The sequence below is a fragment of the Centropristis striata genome, chromosome 9 (assembly GCF_030273125.1).
Source record: "Centropristis striata isolate RG_2023a ecotype Rhode Island chromosome 9, C.striata_1.0, whole genome shotgun sequence".
Classification (NCBI taxonomy): domain Eukaryota; kingdom Metazoa; phylum Chordata; class Actinopteri; order Perciformes; family Serranidae; genus Centropristis; species Centropristis striata.
Window position 1 is genome coordinate 37,752,817 of NC_081525.1, and position 17,609 is coordinate 37,770,425.

At 41.2% G+C, this 17,609-nt stretch overlaps 1 protein-coding gene across 1 annotated transcript in view; it reads left to right on the forward strand.

Moving 5' to 3' along the window:
• The first annotated feature begins 9,119 nt into the window (after window positions 1-9,119).
• Window positions 9,120-17,609, forward strand: part of ssbp4 (single stranded DNA binding protein 4) — a 119,135-nt gene continuing 110,645 nt past the window's right edge. Inside the window, exon 1 of the mRNA XM_059342015.1 lies at window positions 9,120-9,266. Within this exon, the coding sequence (XP_059197998.1) occupies window positions 9,211-9,266 (56 nt within the window). The 5' untranslated portion in view covers window positions 9,120-9,210. The remainder of the gene's footprint in view (window positions 9,267-17,609) is intronic.

Consider the following 17,609-nt stretch of genomic DNA (forward strand, 5'->3'; position numbering starts at 1 on the left):
AGTTTAATGGAAACACCAAAATTTGAGAAATCTTTCAAAAATAAGCATAAAAGTTTTTACGCTGCCTTGAGGTAGTTTTTGTCTTTTTAAAAAAAAATTGTTAATGTGCTAAATGGGAGATGGAAATGAGTTTTCTAAATAAATTCTGAAATAGCGAACATTAAACTCTGATCAGCTGTTTCCGCTCTGCAGAAAAAACCCAAAAGAAGAAAAAGCTGTTTCCACTGTTGGCATCTTCTCTCAGATTAGCAACATCTCTTCTTCTTCTACTGGATGTTATGCACCTTTGTTCATTCGCTCTAAACCAGTTGATGGAAATGTCCCTGATTCTAATTTTCTTTAATGCGACATTTAAAAATTGCTTCAAATTCACTTTGACTTTAATGGAAACACAGCTACTGTTTAAAACATTTGGTTAACGTAGTGATTTTTGGTTTCACTGGCAGCTGTAATATGCAGTTTTGTTTTCTGCCAAAAACAAGATAACAAAGATGCAGTAAATTTGGCCTTTTTTGTCATTGTTCAGGTGTTTTTTTGTGGGCAGGGCTCTCTTCTAAAGTGGAACCTGTAAACGTTCATGTGTGTTAAGACATATGATAAGCCTTCAAACTCATGCATCTGTTACTCAAACTGCACTTTCTTGATCATATTTCATTGTCTTACTGGTACCTAAAACAACATGACCCCACCAACTCAACTCCTTGTATCAGTTCTTTTTAATGCTGTGGTGTTTTCAATCTGGACGCCTGGTAAAGGCCACATTTCTCCGCGGTGGTTCGATTGATGGTAAGGTAGCTTTAGCAGCTGCTAAATCTGAAGTTACGCTGCATGCAGGTTGAAAAGAAAAAGAGAAAATGTAACACAGATTCTTTTCAGCCATTAAGGCTTTTGTGTTGTCAACTGCAGTATGTGGAATAGTGTTTTTAAAGTTTGCAATGACTTTGAACATTTTTACGAGGCGGCCCAGAAAGAAAGATATAGGAGATGTATTTTATTATTATTGCTTTCATGTGTGGCTGCAACCTGTATCTGCAGAGGAGGCGCACAAAAGCAACGAGTGCCAAAGCTTTCTTTCTTTCTTTGTCTCTAATTATGGGAGCGCTGAAGAGCACAGTCTTTCTTCATCACAGCAGAGGCCCGCAGTAGCCGCTGGGTGTCAGATGGATGAAGCAAAGCGAGGAGGGGGGGCGGTGGGGGGGGTTGGGACGGTGCCGGGTGTTTGGGAATGGCACAGACGAACTTGGTGACCAAGTGGAGTGATGCAAATCAAAACAGACAAACAGACAGGAAGGCAGGAGGACAGACATAACAGCTGGTAGGTAGGTAGACAGACAGAACAGCAGACAGACATAACAACAGACAGACGGGTTCATATTTGGGATGACAGAGTGCTTGAAGTTATGTAAGCAGGGACTTACAGCTCCAAAGTGTTTCAGCAGCAGTAGATGTTTATCAAGGCTGTGTTGTGCAGATGGGTTTTTTTATTTACCATTGTATAGAATTTCCTACGCACTCAGTGTTTTCTTTGCTGAGATGTGTAGTTTTTTTTTTTGCAATTAAAAAGTAAACACCTTAAGCTGAGCATTATTCACACCTAGCAACAAAACGTTTGTGGAAGCAGGATTTTGAGGCCCCGGCTTCTATTCAGCGACTGAACGACAGACAAGAATATTTGTTTCACATTAACAATGGCTGAATGATCTATTGATTTATGTCTTGTTGCCGTTTCCTGTGTAAATTTCACACTTACATGTGGAACAATGTTAACATCAATGGTTTTGCCACATTAGCACCCCCCTTATTGTAAAACATGAACTTCCTCCAAGCTGTCAATCTGTGAGCAACAGCCAATATTTGGGGGTTCCGATGAAGTCAGTGGATATCTGAAGAACAGAGATCCCTGTCAAGACTTTTACTTCTGTGCACCGATCATTGTTAACAATTTGATTAAAAACTTGAGACATGAGAATAGAAATAGAAAGGAACAATCTGGGACCCCATCAGCTATCGGCCTGATGAGAATGCAGATATCTGTTTATACAGATTCATAAAAAGGCTAAATCATCATCAGATGGTAGCTGCTAGGTTCAGAGATTGCATTGCATCCCATGTAATCTTGATTGATTGATTGATCAACTTTATTATCTCACATTGGGAAATTCAGTTGCAGTCAAAAGTGCAGCATGTTGTAACATAAAACTTACAAGACCAAACTCAGTCGTACAAAACGATTTTACCACAGTAGCTTAAGACCAAAATGTCTCTTACAGGAACAAAGTTCATATTCAAGGTGATGTCAGGTATGTCAGTGATCCAATTCTGTTGCTAGCCATGCCAGCCAGCTGACGAGACTGGGGCCTTTTTATAAGTGTGTTAAGGAGTGTAATGGCTGTGTGGACAAATGAGTGTCTAACTCTATTGCTCCTCTTATGTGGAATATGGACAAGACAGCCTGATGGTAGGTAATCACACTCAATTCAAGGGGTGAGTGGGGTCAGACAGAATTCAAGTATTCTAGTCTAGTGATCTGTAGCCAGCAAGACAAGATTTGGGCATTAGAAACACTCTCGCTTCTGTTTGTAATCCAAGTAATATTAAATACAAATCATTTTCCAGTGAACTTTGCTTGTGTGCAGTTGAACAGAGATATAGTCTGGATGCCACCAATTCATTTTTCCATAGAGGAGGCGTGGTTTACGATCGTCCAGAGCCGTTTATTGGGCGCTACAAATGTGTATCATAAGTGTCTGTATGTAGCTCTTAGCCAATCGTATCAGTTATACCACATGACGTATGTAGAGCGACAGAAATTGATGTTTACATAGCCAGACTAGCCCATCTCTACTTTGAGACTAAAATGCTCAATTCTGCTTCTGCAACGTTTTTCTGCAGCATGTTCTGGCTATGGCTGCTCTGTAGTTTCAGCTCACAGTCTACCGGCAGTGTTGGTGTGTGTGTGTGTGTTTGTGTCTGTGAGAGAGTGTTGCTGCTGCTTTGCTTCTCCAGTTCTCGCTTTCTGCAAGATTATGTATTTTTACGCCTTATTTCCCCCTCATGTCATTCAGCCACACACATCCACTGATTTTATGGTCAACAGACGAGCTGCTGCGGGTCTTTGGGGCTCCGCTGTCCCTCGGCTCGTAGCCAGATCACCGTGGTTACAGCAGCGAGCGTTAACGGGGCTAGTTGGTAGATTAGGCTTTTGCCAAATCCAGTCGGAAGCAAGGCTAAAACATCCTTTTTGGTGGTGGAACAGGAGTGTAAAGTCAAACACTGTTCTTCTTTTAAAATAAACTTTGGCTCTAAACTATCTAGAACACTGTCTACAGCTAGATCCAAAGAGAGCTTCGCATCCGCTGCAGCCATGTTGGATCCGTAAGAAAACTACAAAACTACAAGCTTCCGTCTGTCCAATAGCACGCGGCATTGTCTCACCGTCCCTACCCGTTATAAATAAGCACCGAAATACTATTGTCAGCTATTGTCTGATGACTGTTCTTCATCTTTCATCTTTTTAGTAGCTTGGTTAACATGACTAAACCAGCTTCTTATGAAACAATCTGGCCATAGTCCCTTAATTTCAACTCTGTTTTGCGTCTCAAGTTGCTTATTGGGCTGTAAACAGGGATCAGGAAGTCTAGTCCACCAGCTACAGCAGAACCCCAGAAATGTTTGCCCTTGCCCTCAGAGAACCCATCAGCTATTGGTCATGATCAGACCAGAAGAGGTTAGGTTCAGAGATCGACCTGCATGCAACCAAAGCTTGCTCCAACAAGATAAAAACATAAATCGGAATGCTTCCAATACCTATATCTAGTCCCGTTGCCTACTTATTCTGCATACGTAGCACCAACCTGTTGGCCCAATCAGTGACATAAAGAGAGTATAGAGGTGTTGGATTAGAACCAGTCAGCCATCCGTCAGGAATCCAGGTCTCCACAGTGCTTTTAAAAGTGTAATTTCTCTTCTGTAAGTCAGGATGTTGAGGAGGAGGAGGAAAGATGGACAGAGAGAAGAAGAAGAAGAAGAAGAAGAAGAAGAAGAAGAAGAAGAAGAAGAGGCGGATCAAGGGGCCACTGCGAGTCAAAGCTGACTCATAGGGATTGTAGGGCGGAGGTTTCATTGCTGTCTTGTGTTTAGTTGTTTTGGAGTTGTGTGTTTCTCTTTTTACTTGTCCTGGAGAAGCTCCTCCACCACACACACACACACACACACACACACACACACACACACACACACACACACACACACAAACATAACCGACACACTCATGCAGGCTCTGGGGACGCCTCCTGAGGCAGGTGCCGAGAAATAGGCTGAGAAAGGCATCCATTCGCTCGGCGCTGAATTATTCAACCTGTGATTAATTATAATTTGGCCTCACAAAGGCAGGGGCTGGGGGAATTCCTCTGTTGGTCTGGACTGCAACTTATTGTGTTTTTCCTTCCCGTGCAGGCTGATGTCGGGGCGGAGCACCGACCTAACAGGGGTACTGGATGCCTGCACGTCTAACGTAGACCCTCACTGCTGGAGCTGTTGCATAACATGAAAGTCTTTAATGGGGAAGGACTGCACTCTGCAGACTGCAACAGAGCAACAAGAGTTTAACACACATTTCAGGGTAAAGAAATGTGGCCAGAGAAGGCTTAGTGGTTCCTGGCTTTACAACCACATTGCTTGCCCGAGTGAAAGAAAGGCCACCCAAAAGAGAAAAAGACAGAGAGAGAGAGGCCGGAAAAAACAGCACGAGCTTTCCTCGACGTTCCTCCTAAAATTCTTATGAGTTGTCAAACTAAGGAAATGTTGTCATGGTTTTCCTTTTATATTTCTTAGATGAAGTCCTTTGTTACCCTGAGACAGTGGAAATAAATGCCAGTAAAAAATGTACTTCTGCAAGGCGTGGTCTTTGACACTTGTATTACAATAAATACAACATGTATTGAACAGTTTTACATTTCGCCTCAGACATGTGACCTAAAGCCAGTCTGAAAAAGGTTCATCATAAGGATCTGTGTTCATTGTCCCAGTTCCACGGTCTTTGCTGTTGCTAACTGTGCACAGTTAGCGATGCCGGTTAATTCACTATCACCATGTTTATGATCAGCGGAGATGCTGTGCATAGTTAGCCATGCTGGTTTGTTTATGATCAGCGGCGGACGTTTTGCACAGTTAGTTGCGTCTCCCGTGTTTAATCTATCGCGTATGTGATCACAGATCACGGTCGAAACTGTCGCTAAGCTATTACACGATGATCGAAAACCAGTCTCGTAAATCCCTCTGGAGCCTTTATTGTAATGGAGACACGCTGAGTGAGCAGACATTTGAGTGGGCGTGGCCTGAGACCTTCCCAGCAGCCACTCTTCCCCCTAAAAGAAACACGGCTAATAGTGTTGTTTTTGAGGGGAGAACAGTATCATTTAGTCAGTAAGCTTGATGGGAACACATAGGAAGAATTACCTTAAATGCATTAACAGAAATCAGCATTGCAACAAATTATCTTAATAAATTATCCATCCTCCTTCACATGTTTAATATGAACCAAGTGTTCATAATTACAGAAATACATTTGCTATGCTCTGTGTAAATTAACTAATAGCTACCACAATCTCGAATCTTCTCAAACTCAACACAATATGTCAACACTACGTTGCTAAGATGATAGCACAATGGCGTTCCCTTATATATTTATCTTTTAATAGAACTCTGAGATGTTATGCCCTCACTGTTGTGTCCATTTTTCTCTGTGGTATATTGATATTTTTCAAGGTCAATGTTAGACATCCCAGTATGTATCATGACAACACTAATTAGCATTAGCCGTCTACCCTTGGCATACATCAGATCTGGATCCTGCTCTTTCCTGCAGCCAGCACAGTATCACACACTGATCTCTGTAAGCAGTAAACTGGCCCGATAAGGGAGCATGCTATAGGATATTAAAAGTTAAAGATCACAACCATGTCCTGCCTTTAGGCCTGGTTACATACCATAAACGTGTCTCACTTTAAGGATGTAGTAGCTTATCATGTATTTTATTATACAGAGCCGGGCACATTCAGCGATATGGAGCAACCAGTGTGCCACCTCCTCACAGCTGCTTTGTAATTGCAGTCGGAGGTGTAAGAGTGCCAGGGAAAGTGGGTTGCCCTTGGGTCATTGGGGTGTCAGAGTTGGAATGAATAATAATAACCAATCCCCTTTTAGCTAACAATCAGCTAAAGATCTCATCAGGACCGTGGCCCTGTGCGAGATGTGAAATGTACAGTTGAAGCTGTGCTCTGACTGTGGGGCGATCGCTCTCTTTGCAGAGCAGTGAGAATGACTTGGCACTGGAGACTGCTGCTTAAGCCTCCCTTGTGTTAACCAAGAACGCCCTTGGTTAACTCATCGCTTCTGGATCCACATCCAGAGTGTTCATTTTTTGATTTCTGAATAATTTAAATAACAAAAGATCATGTCCTTTGCTGCTCAGCAAGGAGATTCAGTAAAAATAAACCTCAGAGCAGTTTGTGTGGTTGGCTGTACTCTGACCAGACTACAATAATGATTATCTCTCAGTTTGAGTCGAATAATTGTGAATAAAAAGGTGCGTAAACTGTGACCTTAGTCAGCGGTTATCATCATTCCAACACCCACCAATATAATTAAAAATCAATAAGGGTTTCAGAGAACAACCATGTTTTTTCGAAGGCCCAACATACCAGTTTGACAGTACTCACACCAGTGATGTATATTGTAAACATTTCTCAAGCTGTTTCAAGTGCCTACTCCTTTTTACTTAAGCTTGGGTCAAGAGTTGGACTTTTCCCCTCCTGTGCCCGCTGACCTGTATAGATCAGGGTCTGAACCATGTGTGTAAAATGTGGAGCTTGATGATGAAAAGGTTTGAACGGAGCAGTGAGTAAAAACCAACCTGACACTTGCCACAACCCCATATGTCCTGTGGAAGTTGCTTGAGGAAGGGATACCATGGGTCATCAGGTTTGATGTAAAAGGGTCCCAAACAGATTGCTGCTGTGCTGGAAGCTGGGAAATGTGTGTTTGGTTTGGTTTAAGTGGCCACCATACAGTGCTATGAGAACTATCACTGAGTAATGCTGCTACTGCTACCTGCAGTTTAATGCACGCTAATTAGGAGAGAATTTCAAGTCAATTCAAAAGTGCAAGTAAACACAAATAGACACATTTTGAGCAATGCTGGTGAAAACACACGACTTGACAATGTAACTATAATCTAATTGGCTAAATTGGCACAGCTAATTGTAATCTGTGCCTATTATAGTTGTTTTTTGTTGTCTAATTATGTAATCTGATTGCATGCAATCCATAATACTCCTAATGGCAGTTCCAGTAATTTTAGGTTAAGAGAAAGATTGTGGTAATTGCAAATAAACTATGGCAAAGTAGTTGTTTAGATATGCATACGTGTGCAATGCATACATGTGTATGTGTGTGTGTGTGTATGTATACATAGGCCTATATAATTTCGTGCAAATCTACCTGAATGGGTGTGTGCATGAAGGTTTGGGTTCTGCTCTGCATTCTTTATGTATGTTATCATTTACTTTTGTTTGTTTGAATTTTATTGTAAAACTTGAAAACTAATAAAAATATTGTTAAAAAAAAACTATGGCAAAGTATGGTTGAATTCAGGCAACTAAAACACTTTGTTAGGTTTAAGGTAGGATAGGTAGTCTAACTATTTGGTTTAGGCTAGTTATGGTTAACAAAAGCAGCCAACATAAACTACAGGTCTGTGATGAAATGCAACACATCCCCTCACCAATATTGGGGCAACTTATTTTCTGCACTGCCATTGAATGCCACCAATGGATGAAAATCATGATGTGCAGATTCATTGTAATGCAACTCCGGGGATCCTGATCTGAATTAAGGCTGCAAACACACTCTCGTGGTTTGGTCCTTCTATTATCATGAAGCAAAACATTTGCTAAACACACCTTTAGAAGTGTCCTTTTTGTGCAGACTGAATAAAAACGTGTATTGGACTACCATTTTAAAGCCTTGAGTTTGCCATTTTGGGTGTCGCTATCCTGATGTTATACAACTGGAAATAAAACTTATTTGAAGAGAGGGTGGAAATGTGGAAGAACAAGGAGTAGATCTTACTGAGAAACTGAGGAAACTGTCATGGTAGTGACCTGTCAATCACAAGATAGCCACACCCTAAAGCATACCTTGCTTTATTGGGTCTTTTAATTTTATGGGACCATGATGTGCAAAATGTATATCTCGCTGATTTGAAGAAGACTTTAAACTACTGATTAATTATTTTCTCACAGATTTCTACAATCCGATTTATTTTTGTCATCCAGTGGAGTCGCCCCCTGCTGACCATGAGGAAGAATGCAAGTTTAAGGCACTTCAACATTGAATTGGCTTCACTTTTCGGGCACGGAGGTTGCTGGTTGGTCTTTTTAGACACCATCTGAGTATTTCCTGTGGTCAAACTGTATTTAATAAAAATATAATTCGTCCGTTGACAAAAATAATGAGTGTCCTTGAGCTCAAACGCTGCAGTAATTATTTTGTGATCATGACAAAGCAATAGTTTTGTCACATCAAAATCACATTATCAGTGTTTGAAATGGTACCTTTGATAAAAGTGTGTGTGCAAACATGTTGAAAATGAGAGTCCTCATTGATGTGAGTCAAAGTCTCGAAATCAAATTGGAGTCGAAGTCCTGGAATGTCTTTTAGGGGGAAAAAATATAAGGACTACTGCCAGCCTCCCAATAGGAGCTGGCTGTAAGTGCGGAGCCTGTACCCAGCATGCCTTTCCCCATCTTTCCCCCTTCTCTCCTCATGTTTCTGAGGTCAGTAAACAAGAAGTGTGTGTTTCCCTTTAAGGAGCCCCCACCGTTTGCACAGCGGAGGGAGGAGGAGCAGGCCTGCGGAACAGCGGCTGAGGAGGGAAAAAAAATCCAACAGAGGACGGTTTCAAGTCCCCCCAATAGAAACTGTGCCTGATTTGTGGCCAATGTTGGAGATGTAAAAAAAAAAAAAGAGAAGAGAAGAGAAAGAGAGGGAGGGAGAGGAGAGAGAAGGAGGAGGAGGGGGAGGAGGAGGAGAAGGGGGAGGGGGGGGGAGGAAAAACACTAAAGGGGTAGCTATGGAGATGGAGCGTTTTCCTGGCTGCTTTCTTTGACAGGTGTTGAGTGGGGCAAAAGTCTTAAAACAGAATCCAGCATGTACGCCAAAGGTAAAGGAGCTGTCGTCCCTTCCGATAGCCAAGCGAGAGAAAAGTAAGTGAATTATGCGCTATATGTTACACTTTACCTGCTTATCATGCAGCCGAGGGGGCAGAGGAGGGGAGTCCAACTTTCTAAACTAGGTACCGTAATTTAAAAGGAGTGTACAGTACTAAAGTGCGCTCCTCCGTGCGGTTTCCCCCTCCCATCCGACCACCTTAGAGGTGCGTCTCTTAAACTTTTTTTTGTTTTTTATTTTTTACCTCTTGTTTGCACTTTCGCCTTTTTTTTTTGCACGGGATATTTACTCCTAATATTCGTGCAAAGCGCACACAATTCTTCCTCCTCGGTGCAACCGCTTTTTTGCAGAGCAACAATGTATTTTAATGTAATGTTCCAGCACGCTTGTGCAGCAAGTAGAAGAATCGCGTTTACATTTTTATTCCGGGTGAAACATGTTTCTGCAGGGTGTATGTGTGCTCGTCCCTTGCGCGGACAGGCTGCTCTTGTAAACTTTCGGAGATGAAGCTGCTGGATGGTTGGATTATTCTCTTGTTTTAGAAGGAAACCCGAGCAGCTTCGTCTGGTTATTTTCTCTGTGTGTGTTTTGAGGTTATAAGTGGAAGCCGGGCGGAATCAAACCCTGGCGATGAAGGGAAAAGTTTTGTCCCATTCAGCAGCCATGCAGCAGCGGTGGTAAACTTTTTAGCATCCGCTCACATGAAGGAGAGTCATGCTGCCACGAGCTTAAAGCTGTTAATATTACAGAAGCAGACTTGTATTAAAATACCACTCATTTTATGTAGCATCGCATGTAATTCTTCTTGGTAGCTAATTGTGGTTGCAAATCCTGCAAAAATCGCCTTTTTTGTATTTTAAACGCGGTGCAATCCTGTAATGCCTTTTGCTAGATTTTGTGTAAATTGTCTCCCCATTTCACATTAATGCACATTTGCCAGTGCATACATTGCTTAACTATAACGTTATAAGTATAACTATAAAGCCATATAACTTTAAAATGTGCCTGGCTGCACTGCTCTTTATTTCGATGCTGCCTACAATATTTCTGCATGGGGCCATTCAAAGATTTAGACTTTCTTTGCATCCCAGCACTTTATATCGGTGCAGTCTTTTATCACCATTAGCTATTTTTAAGCACTAAACAGTCTGAGGTTAGAGGAGTGAGTAAGGGATCCCTGCTGGGATGCAATTGTAATCTAAAAACACTGTCAAGTCCTGAGAGGCTGTGCTGTTACACAGCACCTCATACATCTGTAATAGAAACAAAATTTCTTTAGAGACTCTCTTGTATTTTTTGATGCATTGCCGTGTCACATTCAATTGATTAAGCTTTCTAGAGATGTGGCTCGCTGATGTGCTTAGTGTAAGCTTCCCTCGAAATACGACTTTGTACACTTCTAGTGCCACGAGCGTTTAATTTCACTCTGAATTCACATCAGATTATTGGAAAATTGAGCAGTGTGTTTGTGTGTGTGGTGTAGGAGTGAATCCTAAATGAAAACAGTCCCATGTGGTTTGATGAACAGCAGGCAGAGTGACCTTTGAACCAGCATATGATGCTTTAATATTGCATATGAACCATCAGCAGACGTTGGGCTGCTTCTACACCTGTTTGCCTCCGCTTCGTTACTTTATTTACAATATGTTGAAAGCAATTGCTGCTTTAAATGCTGTGTTTTTTTAGACAGTTTTTACTTGCACTTGGTTGTTCAGGGAGTGTGGATTATGTTCCATGTGTTATTGGGAGTGAAATCAGTGCAGAGGCAGCATGTATTTCAAATGATAGTGTAGGAGGAGGATTAATAATTTAACTCATAAGAAATACAAGTCTTATGGGAGCTGGAAATGATGAATGCTTGTGTTTTAAGGCTGCTTGTGAATAACAAAACTCTGAAATTTGTTTATTTTTAGTGTGTTTGCTTGCATTTATTTCATACATCAGAAACTCCACTGTTAAGATCTTTTTTATTTTTTAACCCAGTGTCTATATTTAGTTAGTGAGTGTGTGTCTGTGTGTGTGTGTGTGTGTGTGTGTGTTTGTCCTGCACGCCACCGTCACCAGCCTATAGGTATTGTCCAGACATAATGGACGACGCTTGCCCTCTCCCCTCACCTGTCTTGTCACCCTAACCTGCCCCGCAGGGCCAACACATGTTTCCTTGTAAGTGTGGAGCTCACAACAGCTGCCTTCAATGCATCACTGAATTAGCTCATATTCATATTTACATATTCATATGGCTCTTTACATATTCAGATACTAAAAAGAGGGCGCCCCGGATGGACTTCAGATTAAAGCAGACTCACTCAGACTGCATGGCAGCTCAGTATCACAGCTGCAGCTCTTGCTCACAGTGAAGTCATTTACTCACTTAATTAAATGAAAATAAATTCAATAAACTGATAAAATAATATCTCCCTTACTCTCTCGGTTTCATAAAGTAATGTTGGAATAAGTTTTTGTCAGCTGGTTTGTTATAAAAATACAAAAATAAATTAAAAATACTATAATTACTATTATTATACACATTAGCCGCCCTTAAATCCACAAAATATGTGTAAATGTGGAGATTATCATTCATTTGATTTAGACTGAGTGGCTTTATATTGCACTTAGGTCACATACACAAAAGTTTTTAAGTAAAAGTAGAGAACTATCTTACAGACTGGAGAGAAATGTAATTCCAGATAAGATAATATCCAGATAAGTGTTCAGCAATCAGACAAAACAGGAGCAGAAGTTACAAGGAAGAAGTTGCAGATGGGACACTGTCTATTTCCTGCAGTGACTTCTGTTTAAATGTTTCAGTATTTCAAGCAGATTTAATTACAACATTTGGTTTTGTGAGTGACGGCCAGCTGCTGAAGCTTTTCTGGGGGAAATTACTCTTAAAGTTATGGAACAACTGCCCAATGAAACTGTATCTTCCTAATCATTTTTACACCACTCTGTCCTTTAACTTCAAGGAAAGTGAATATTTAAAAAGTTCATGCAGCAGTTACTGTATGTTGCCAGTGTTGCAGCTGCTTTTATTAGCTCCTTGTGTTGCTTTCTGTGGATTTCACACAGAAGTTTCTGAATGAAGTCTGGTGCGTCCACACGTGCATGTCTAACACAACCAAGTCCATCAGAAAAATCAAATGCTTCTCTTTAGCACAGCATGTCCTCCTGTGTTTAAAGTGCTGAGCACTTCAGTTATCAGCCATCTGAATGCTATACAGTAGTTCTCATGTTTGGTATACAAACTGTTCCTACAAGCTTAAGTGTGCATTTAAGTGTGTTTGTGATGCTGCACAAAGCTGTGTGCATGTGTGTTTTTATTTCCTTCAAAGCCTTGAAACCAAGGCTCAATGTTTGTTCAGAAATTCAACATAAAACAAACAGTCACATGTACATTTCACACTTACATGGACTCATACACAGCCAAGGTCTTTGCTATACAAGTGCAACCCAGCTGCCTGGTTTCGGTGTCTGCAGATCACAGGTAGCAGGCAGGGCTGAAGTGTTTCTCTGCTCATCCTTGAGAAACATTATTGTGATCAGACATTTGGTAAAAAGAAAAACATGCTAATAATTATAATATTACAGGTGGAGGACCCAGAGAACTGGCGCCCTTGCAAGCAAAGAAATTAATTACTCCCCACACTTTTTTTTCTTCATCGTTTTATTTAATTTAATTTGAACAGGGGTAATACAGCAGCTTCAATATTAATGTCACCTTATTATTTAGTAACTGGAACCTCTTTGAAATGTGCACTGATGAATCCGGCTTGCTAATTAAAGGTGCCATTCACAAAAATATTTAATAGCTTGATCAAACATCTAATTTTTTAAAAGCACGTTCTTAGTTTCCAAAAGAATTCTGCTCCCTGCGTTTGTTTTCTAATCCTCTGTGTTTGTTTACACACATTTTTGTGCGATTTCAAGTGCCGCTGGATTTGTTTTGGAAAAGAACTTCAAGAACTTCAAGTTAATCAGTTTGTTTTGAACACGGGGTTCTTTACATCCTCCGCTCCTCCTCTGGCTCCTCCCATGTATTTACATGCAGTTTAATGGGGATCTTCAGGTCTGAATGCATGGTTTTGATTCTACACAGATGGCTCTGCCATCTGCATTTTAGTCTTTTGAAAGAAGCATAAAGAGCGACGCACTAACATAGGCAGAAACATTGCACTAAAAGTAAAGAAACCCTTGATTTAGCCTCAGCACCCTTTGGCTGACTGCTTTCATTCAGATATGTCAACAGTCAATTAATGCTGCCTTTCGTCAGCTGCTTTGGGTGCATCCGCACAAATTTGTTAGTTTTCTCACTTGAAATAAAGGAGACAGTATAAATATTGAGGCTACGTGCCTGAAGTTGTTAATCAGCTTGGCACCAGATCTCTCTCAGCTTATACAGGAAGGAACAGACAACAGGTACATAAATCCTTGTTTCTTTCTAAAGATAAAAAAAAAAACAGTGATGGATTGGATTATTGTTTGTTATTATTAAAGGCATACTATGCAGGATTTTCCTGAAAAACAACGAAGAAACAAATCCAAAAATAATCTCTCTGAATCATTACTTTAGACCCACTAGAACAGGGGCGTGTCTGCGGGGTGGGATAGAATTGGCCCCCCAAGGTGTCACCTAAATATCCTGAACTCTGATTGGCTGTCAGCCCTACTGAATTGAATTGTAAGTATCAAAAATGGTTGTAATTAACCCATTGACGCCTGAAACTGCCTGTAAAACCTCTGGGCGATTTTAAAATAAGCCCCTAAAACCTGAAGTTTTTCTGGAAATTCAACAGAAGTGTCAACTATTCTACTAAATAATAGATTTTCAGCCTCTGTAGCAGATAGAAAATGAAATTCAACAAGTATTTGAGAGCTTAAACAAATACTACAAAACGACGTTTCCGCTTTCTGGGCTTCAATGGGTTAAAGTAGACGTGAGTAGATGAGAACAGAAAAAAAGTCAATGCCTTTGCTGATATGCATATGTGCGCGCCCGCACATACTTCTTAACACCCTCCTACATAAGTTGGAGCCCCACTTGGGCCAGAAGTTGCTAATACACCCCTGTGCTAGCCACCTGTGCTGTGTTATGGTGTCTCTCTTCATTTTGCTCTGATCGGGACGTTTCTTTGCATCATCTATTGGGCATGAAGAAGATACACAGTGCTGAAACAACGTAAATAGCAAGGCAAGGCAAAGCAAGTTCATTTATATCGCACAATTCAGACACAGGGCCATTCAAAGTGCTTTACAGGGGCAAGATTAAAATACATAAAACACATTAGAAGACATTTAAAAGCGAATTTAAAAAAAAATTCTTGATTTAAAAGAGCTGAGAGTTGCAGCAAGCAGATAAAGCCCGACCTGAAATGAGAGTGAATCTGGGGTTCTCACTTTGGTTGAGCCGGGGAGGAGGGACCACGTTTCGATGTTGTGTTTACAAACAAAAAGATCAAATCCTGCACAGTATGCCTTTAAATTCCATCGTATTATTGTCCTTGTTAACTGCTGTGGGAGGAGGCTCTGCTGATAAGAAAACTATGTCAGCTTTGTCAATATAATCTCTTATCATAAATCATTATAAATCTCTCTTCTCTACTGAAAACTGAAAATGATCAAGTTATCAGGCAGGTAAACTCTGAGGTTAGAGGATATTTACGGGGACTCTGTCGATAGGTAAACGTGTCAGAGTCAAGCCGGCTGCTGCTAGAAAGTGAAAATGTTTTTTCTGTGTGCGGATGCTTGTATGTGCGCGTGTGACAGAGTGTGGATTAACCCGTGGCTAAAGCCACGCGTGTTTACACATGTATTGACACTGATTTGTTTTGACAAAGAAACTGCCATAACAAAGCTAAGCAAATATAAACAGTGTGTGCAGTGGGAATAAGCTTTAGTGAAACAGCTTCACAGAATCACAGGTGTCTCAAACAGGCATCCATTCACCTTCAAGTCATACGCCACTACATTCACACCCGCTCACCACTACACTGTCAGATCTCTACTGCTTTTATAGGATCTTTATAAATATTTAATATTTAGGAAATAATATTTTGTGTTTTTTTCCCAGTTAGGCTTTGTGCTACATTCAGGGCACTACTGAATACATAAATTATGCATGTCATACATGTTTATTCTTTTGTGAAACATTATATATGAAGGCAGATGCAGTAACGAGCCCTGCTGAATCCTCCTCCATCACTTCCTCCATTCATACCTTACCTCACCCTGCCCCTGCTCTCGCTACTGAATTATTGAAACGAAGACATGAAAGTTAATTTGCTAACTGTCTGTGCTTTAGCTGGCTAAACTCAGCCGAGATGCCCTTGTCTCTGGAGGCGAGCGGAGGAAAGGGAAGGCTGGATGGGGCAGCCTGGGGCTAAATGTCAGGTGTGTTTCCTGGGGACGAGGCAGTGGGAGAGATCTCCTTGATGTGTGGACGTGTAGCAAAGTAGTAGTCAGGCCAGCACGAGGTTATGGCCAGGGAAGGAGAGAAGATCAGAAATGGTTTCCCACCAAGCTGCTCTATGGTGGGAAAACTGTCGCAAATGATCTTGTAGCTCCAGATGGGGAGCGTGAGAAACAGACAGCATGTGCAATGTTTGTCTTTTTTAATGTAAAGCCACACAGCAGCTTCATATCACGAGCCATGACATCTAGTCAGCAGTCAAAGCACAGGTCACATATTCCTCCTCCCACTCAGACTGCTTCTCATCATGTAATATGCATCAACATACTTCCATCGTTACATTTCATCCGCGGACGGAGACTTCAGCTGAGGCAGCAGAGAGTGTTGTAGAAGAAATGCGAGATGCGGAGTGGACCGCGTGGTTGTGGTTTGTCTCGTAAGCATCTCATCTTTTATTCCTGAGTGACATGTGTAACTAGTGCTGCGTTCACAGGGAAGGAATTGAGGTTTACAGTATCCACAGAGGGAAGAGTCAAGGCCCTGACCTTCAGTTTCCCTCTGACACAGCGCTACTGTACACTATCCCCTCCCCCATGTCTCCTTTATCTACCTGGCCTTCCTCAAGCTTTGCTCCATCAGCTCGCAAAAAAAGTCTCCTCCTCAGCCGAGTTACACTTACTGCTTCTGACAGAGTAACAAAAGGTGTCCCCTGAAGCCTGGATTGAATGAGTGTTTTTAAATAATGCATTGCAGCCGGGGCAGGTGCCCATCACTGGGGCATAGAGCCCCTCAGATCACACCGGGCTCTGCCATGAAAATTTCATTGCATTGCTGCATTGCTCATGGGAATCTTTGTTCGATCCTGTACAGTGAGAGCGGGGTATATAGGATCTGATGCCTGCCACTGGGTATTTCACACCACAGAGAGGGCTTGATTTTTACATTTTACACCAACAGACTCCTCCGTTCATCCAGCACCTGGGAAACTTTAACATCCCCTGAACTGCATGAAGGCTGACGGACCAAAAACAAATATGGATGGTTACGTCAGCATGACAAGGAATGACCAAAAAACAGCACAGACTCTCCTTATAATTCAGTGTTACAAAGTGCTTCAGGAGAAAGTCCTCGAACTCAGGAATTAGTTTGTATGACTGCACTTGTGGTTCCCTTGTCTTGAAGTCAATGGGTCTTTTGAATTGGTTCTTGGTTAGATTCCTTAAATAAGATCAGTGGTTAACACCAGTTTAAGAGATTTTGACGTTTTGTTGAATACCACACTGTGAGCTTTGATTATTTAACATGTCTTAAAAGAGGCACTTGCTAACAAATGTTTGAATTAGTCTACAGAGGACGTCTGGCACATTAAATGTCAATGTCAGCTCAGTGTCGTTTGTTTACAGCCAAACACTTTTTACTCCTGACGAGAGCATGTACTCTTAAAAAATCATAAAAGTCATGTCTATATGTGAAGGTTATTTTCTATAATAATCAGAAATCCAATGGAAAATCTCTAACCAGATCAATGATAACTTCCGGGTTGGTCTTAATATCTGTCATCCTCAGATTGGTCTATTGCTAGATGTTTTTGTGGCCGCATATCATTAATGTATAAAGGAGAACTGCATACCGCGTCCAAAGATAGCACCCCATTCATTCCTATAAAAATTCCAGCTGGATGTATATGTCGAAAAAGCCTTCAGGCTTGCTTGCAGTTCTGTGTTTTTGAGCCCATAGAGCGTGCATGCTGGAGTCCTTTTTTGATCCTTTTTTGACTGTTGGTTCCCCGTTTTGATATTTTTGGAGTGGATCAAATTCAGATAATAAAAAAGAGTCATTTCGGTGTGTGTTGTGATGCTTTAATAAATTTATTCAGCATTTCACAGCCGGTTCTTTTTTCCAAAAAAATGCATATGGCAAAAATTGGAACAGTGTACATCCTGTGATGATCTCAGAAGTTGCAATCCTCCAT